This window comes from Echinops telfairi, unplaced genomic scaffold (genome assembly GCF_000313985.2).
Source record: "Echinops telfairi isolate 266 unplaced genomic scaffold, ASM31398v2 ScPeMD7_7439;HRSCAF=8477, whole genome shotgun sequence".
NCBI lineage: Eukaryota > Metazoa > Chordata > Mammalia > Afrosoricida > Tenrecidae > Echinops > Echinops telfairi.
The window spans coordinates 664,995-669,090 of NW_022111339.1; the positions used below are offsets into that span (position 1 = coordinate 664,995).

The 4,096-nt window shown below is 52.3% G+C and overlaps 1 protein-coding gene across 1 annotated transcript in view; it reads right to left on the reverse strand.

Moving 5' to 3' along the window:
• LOC101659385 (TBC1 domain family member 7) overlaps positions 1 to 4,096 on the reverse strand; it is a 46,762-nt gene that overhangs the window by 4,090 nt on the left and 38,576 nt on the right. Inside the window, exon 6 of the mRNA XM_045298680.1 lies at positions 226 to 371. Within this exon, the coding sequence (XP_045154615.1) occupies positions 226 to 371 (146 nt within the window). The remainder of the gene's footprint in view (positions 1 to 225; positions 372 to 4,096) is intronic.

The window sequence follows — 4,096 nt, forward strand, 5'->3', positions numbered from 1 at the left end:
CGCAAAAGAAAAGCCCATGTCCACATGGACTCTGAGGGCGGTTCCAAACGTGAGCACTGTCGGGGAGCCCTCCCGTGTCCTCACTGCACTCTAGGAAATCGCCAGAGCTCCGTGTTGTGCTGCTGGCTGGGGAAGTGAGCATCAGGTCATGGGGCTGCTCGACCGTCAACCTGTGTCCTGAGGAACGGTCGTGTGAGAAGGCGGCCCACTGGCAGAAATACTTGCCTCTGCAGACTGGACTCGGGCAAGCAGCCCGCAAAGCAGTTCTTGAACCAGAGGTCATAGGGCAGTCTGGGGAGCGCAGAACACGTCTTCAGGTGGCTCAGCAGCCTGCTGTCTTCCAGACTCAAGTACTGTTCAAAGGCCTTTGGCTAACGAGGAAAGAGGAAGAGATTATCATCCATTTCCTGTGGCATGGTGTCACCTGACAGTACAGTGGATGTTGAAAAGAATTTGCACACTGAACGTAGGCAAGCAAACATCAGGGCCACCCACGCCGCTTGTGACACGGCAGTTTCCGGGGTCAGTTTCCCAACCACCTGTAGCTGAGAGGTTCCCCAGAGCAAAGGACAAGGAGTGCTAACCTGGGACAGTACACAAAGGAGGTCGGCTTCGCCGACACTGGACAGACCCAACAGCCTGAGACAAAAGGGTCGGCCAGGGTCAGAGGACGTGGAGCAACAAGTCTTCACCCTCCGTTGGTGGGAAGGCAAGGTGGGGCAGCCGTCACGGGAAACAGTACGGCAGGTTCTCCAAACGTCAGGAAACGACCATCAAAAACCCCCAACTTGCACTCACACGAGAGCGGTGATGACTACAACTCCTCTTCACGTGACTGAACTACTGAACCGTATGACGTGCGAATGACATGCCAATAACAGCTTACACCAAACTGCAAACTCACGGCCACCGAACCACCTCGGACTCATCGCCGCCCTACGGGGCAGGGTAGAACTGCCCCTGCGAGTTTCTGAGACTGTGACTCGACAGGAGTAGAAAGCCTCACCTTTCTCCCAAGAAGGACCACACGATCCAGCAATTCTCTACTAAGTGCACACCCCAAGGATTCAAAAGTAGGGACGCAAACAGATTTTTGCACACCAACATACACAGCAGCCTGCACACCGTGGCCAAAAGTGGGAGCGACCCGAGTGTCATGACAAATGCACAAACGTGGAGTCTACAGACACACCCCGGGACCTTACTGACCGAACACGAGGTCCGGACACGCTGTGCGACATGGACGACCCTGGGAAACACGAGGCCGCGTGCAAGAAATCAAACACACAGATAAGTGCCGCGTGCTCCCACTTCCAGGGTGTCTCCACCAGGCAAAGGGTAGAGACCTGAGGGAGGGGAGGAGTCCGCGCTTCCAACGCCCTTGCCGCCGTTCACGTGGTGGGAGAAGTGGCCGGGCACTGGTGATGGCTGTGATCAGTGCCACACAATCGTGCACAAAGCCCCAGGTGAATGGCGAGTGTTGTGTTGTGTCTATTCCTATCGCACTTCTTTAAGTCCCAAGTTAAAGCCTGTGAAGATCACTCGCTAGGTTAGCGCCATCGAACGCTCCACAGAGAAAAGGAGGAAGACGCAGCGGCACAACCCAAAGACAGAGAATGGGGCTGGGGACGGGAGGGGCAGGTGGAGACAAAGGGCCCCTCCTTTCCTCTCAGAGCGGCACTGGGCTGCTGGCTGGGAGGGGGCCCGGAGGCCAGAGTCCTGCTTCCTGTGGAGACTGCAGCCAGGTGCTACCCCACCTAAGCAAATGTAGTCACCAAATGTGTAACACGTTTCACAGAACCGAGGATGTGAGATTGAGCGATATGCAAAACTTACATGTGGAAAATGTAGCCAAGTACTTACATTTCTCTAGGTCCCTCTCTGCCTGGCTAACCTGTTCCTTCCACACAGCCCGTCTCCCAGGGACCTGACCCTGGCTTTCTACGGTCTGCCATGCAACCTCCAGGCCGGCGTGTCACACGGGGCCACACGGAGGGTGGTGACGGAATGGGCCGGGATGGCTTGGCTTGGGCAGTGCGAGCCCTGCGTGCGGAAACCTCTCACCGGGGTGTTGCAGAATCTGGGCTTCTGTCAGAGGCCACGCGGGGCCCTTGCAGGGTCCACTCACCAGACACTGTGCTCCACACAGGGGCTCCACACACGGTAAAGAGGGAAGCGTGCCTGCCCTCCAGGAGCTCGCAGCTCAGGTGAAATGAGCAAGGATAACTACACGTTATCACATGTAGTTCTAAAACAAACTGACCTGGGTGGAAATACACACATGCACAGAAAAGGAAACCCAAAGTCCACCTACAGGATTCGCTACTTTGAAAGAGACAGATGTGACGGTCTTTGTCGCCTTGTGTTCCTTATGAGAATGTAGGTTCAGAGGGCAGCACCGCATCTGTTCTGCTGACCACGACCGTCCCAGGACCACGATGCCGTCGGGCCCGCTGGGCGCCCACAGCATCGCTGTGGGGCAGCGAGAGCACGAAGGAAAGGAAAAGCCGTGTGTGTCTGAAACAGATGAATCAACACCTCGGTAATCCATCAATGTCTGTTTGTCTCAACCCTGTTCTGATGTATAGGATGCTCACAGTGAGAAATCTTACAAATTGGAGAATAATAACGCAGGATATAACAAGCACTCATAACACCATCGACCCAAGGTCATGACTGCTGACACTGAGGCTGTAGGGCTCTCATCTGTATTGCAGCACACAAACCCAACAAGCCATGTCTGACTCGCTAGCCACTACATGGTGTGCCCACTGTCTACAGGGCTGCTATCCCCAAAAGAAAGAGCTTCTAAAGTCAGAGAAGAAAAGAGCCTGGGGCCTGGACATCTGCAAAGGTAAAAGGTTCTATGAAATTATGTGGGGGCACGCTCAACCTTGTAACCCACAAGTCTGAGGAGGCACCGTTTCTCACCTACCAGAGTGGCACAAATCCAAACGACTAACAACATACTATGGTGCCAGAGATGTAGGGAAGCAGGCATCCTCCTATCTTGGAGCAGAGGAATCAGTATAATACCGTGAAGGGGACTTGGCAGCCAATAGCTGGCAAAACAACATATGATCTGGCCAATTCGTTTCTAGAGAATCTATCGCAAAAATACACTTCATGAGAGAGACTATGTATGTGCGGCGCTGTGTGTAATAGCAGAAGTCTGGAACCATCCCAAATGGCCAACAATAGAGGTGGAAAAACTAGGGTCTAGACCAGTGGTTTTCAACCTGGGGGTCAAACGACCCTTTCACAGGGGCCACCTGATTCATAACAGTAGCAAAATGACAGTTATGAAGTAGCAAGGAAAATAATTTAATGGTTGGTGGTCACCTCCACATGAGCAACGGCATGAAAGGGTTAGGAAGGTTGAGAACCACTGGTCTAGACACCATTGCATAGTCTACAGCTATGAAGTGGAATAACGTCTCCTGCACTGCTGAAGTGTCTCTGTACTTCCCCTCTGGAGGACCAGAGTGTCTCTGTACTTCCCCTCTGGAGGAGGACCTCATGCTGGTAAGGCAGAGGGGGGCTGAAAGGGGAAGGCCCTCAAGGAGATGGACCGACAGTGACTGCACCAACGGACTCACCCACGGGAATAACTGTGAGGGTGGCGCAAGATCTCCACCTCGACAACCACACAGTCCTGTGGCAGAAAGCCAGCACTTACCAGCTGAAAGAACTGTGCCGTTGAAGAAAGAGGGAGCATGCAAATCTATAGGCACGTGTTGCTGTTCTTTTTAAAGTGGAAGGAGGTACTTACATTGCCTGACATTCTAAGTGCTCGGCAAATGGTAGATAGGATTATTGAATCATAACAATATTCTACTGCTAAACATTTACGTTCTTTCCACCATTTCCGCGCCCCCATCATCTTTCTTTATAAAGAAAATGAAGCAGCATTTGTCAGCAACAGAAGGCAGACCAGATAAAGAGAATTAATTGTACTAGGAATGTTTTGTACTAAACTTAAGAAGAGGCCGGTAGGAGTGATTATTTGAACCAAAATCAAAGCCTATCTCCCTTACTGGTAGTTTTAAAAGATTGTAGCCACAGCCATCAAAGGAAGCGAGCTTCCTTTGATGGT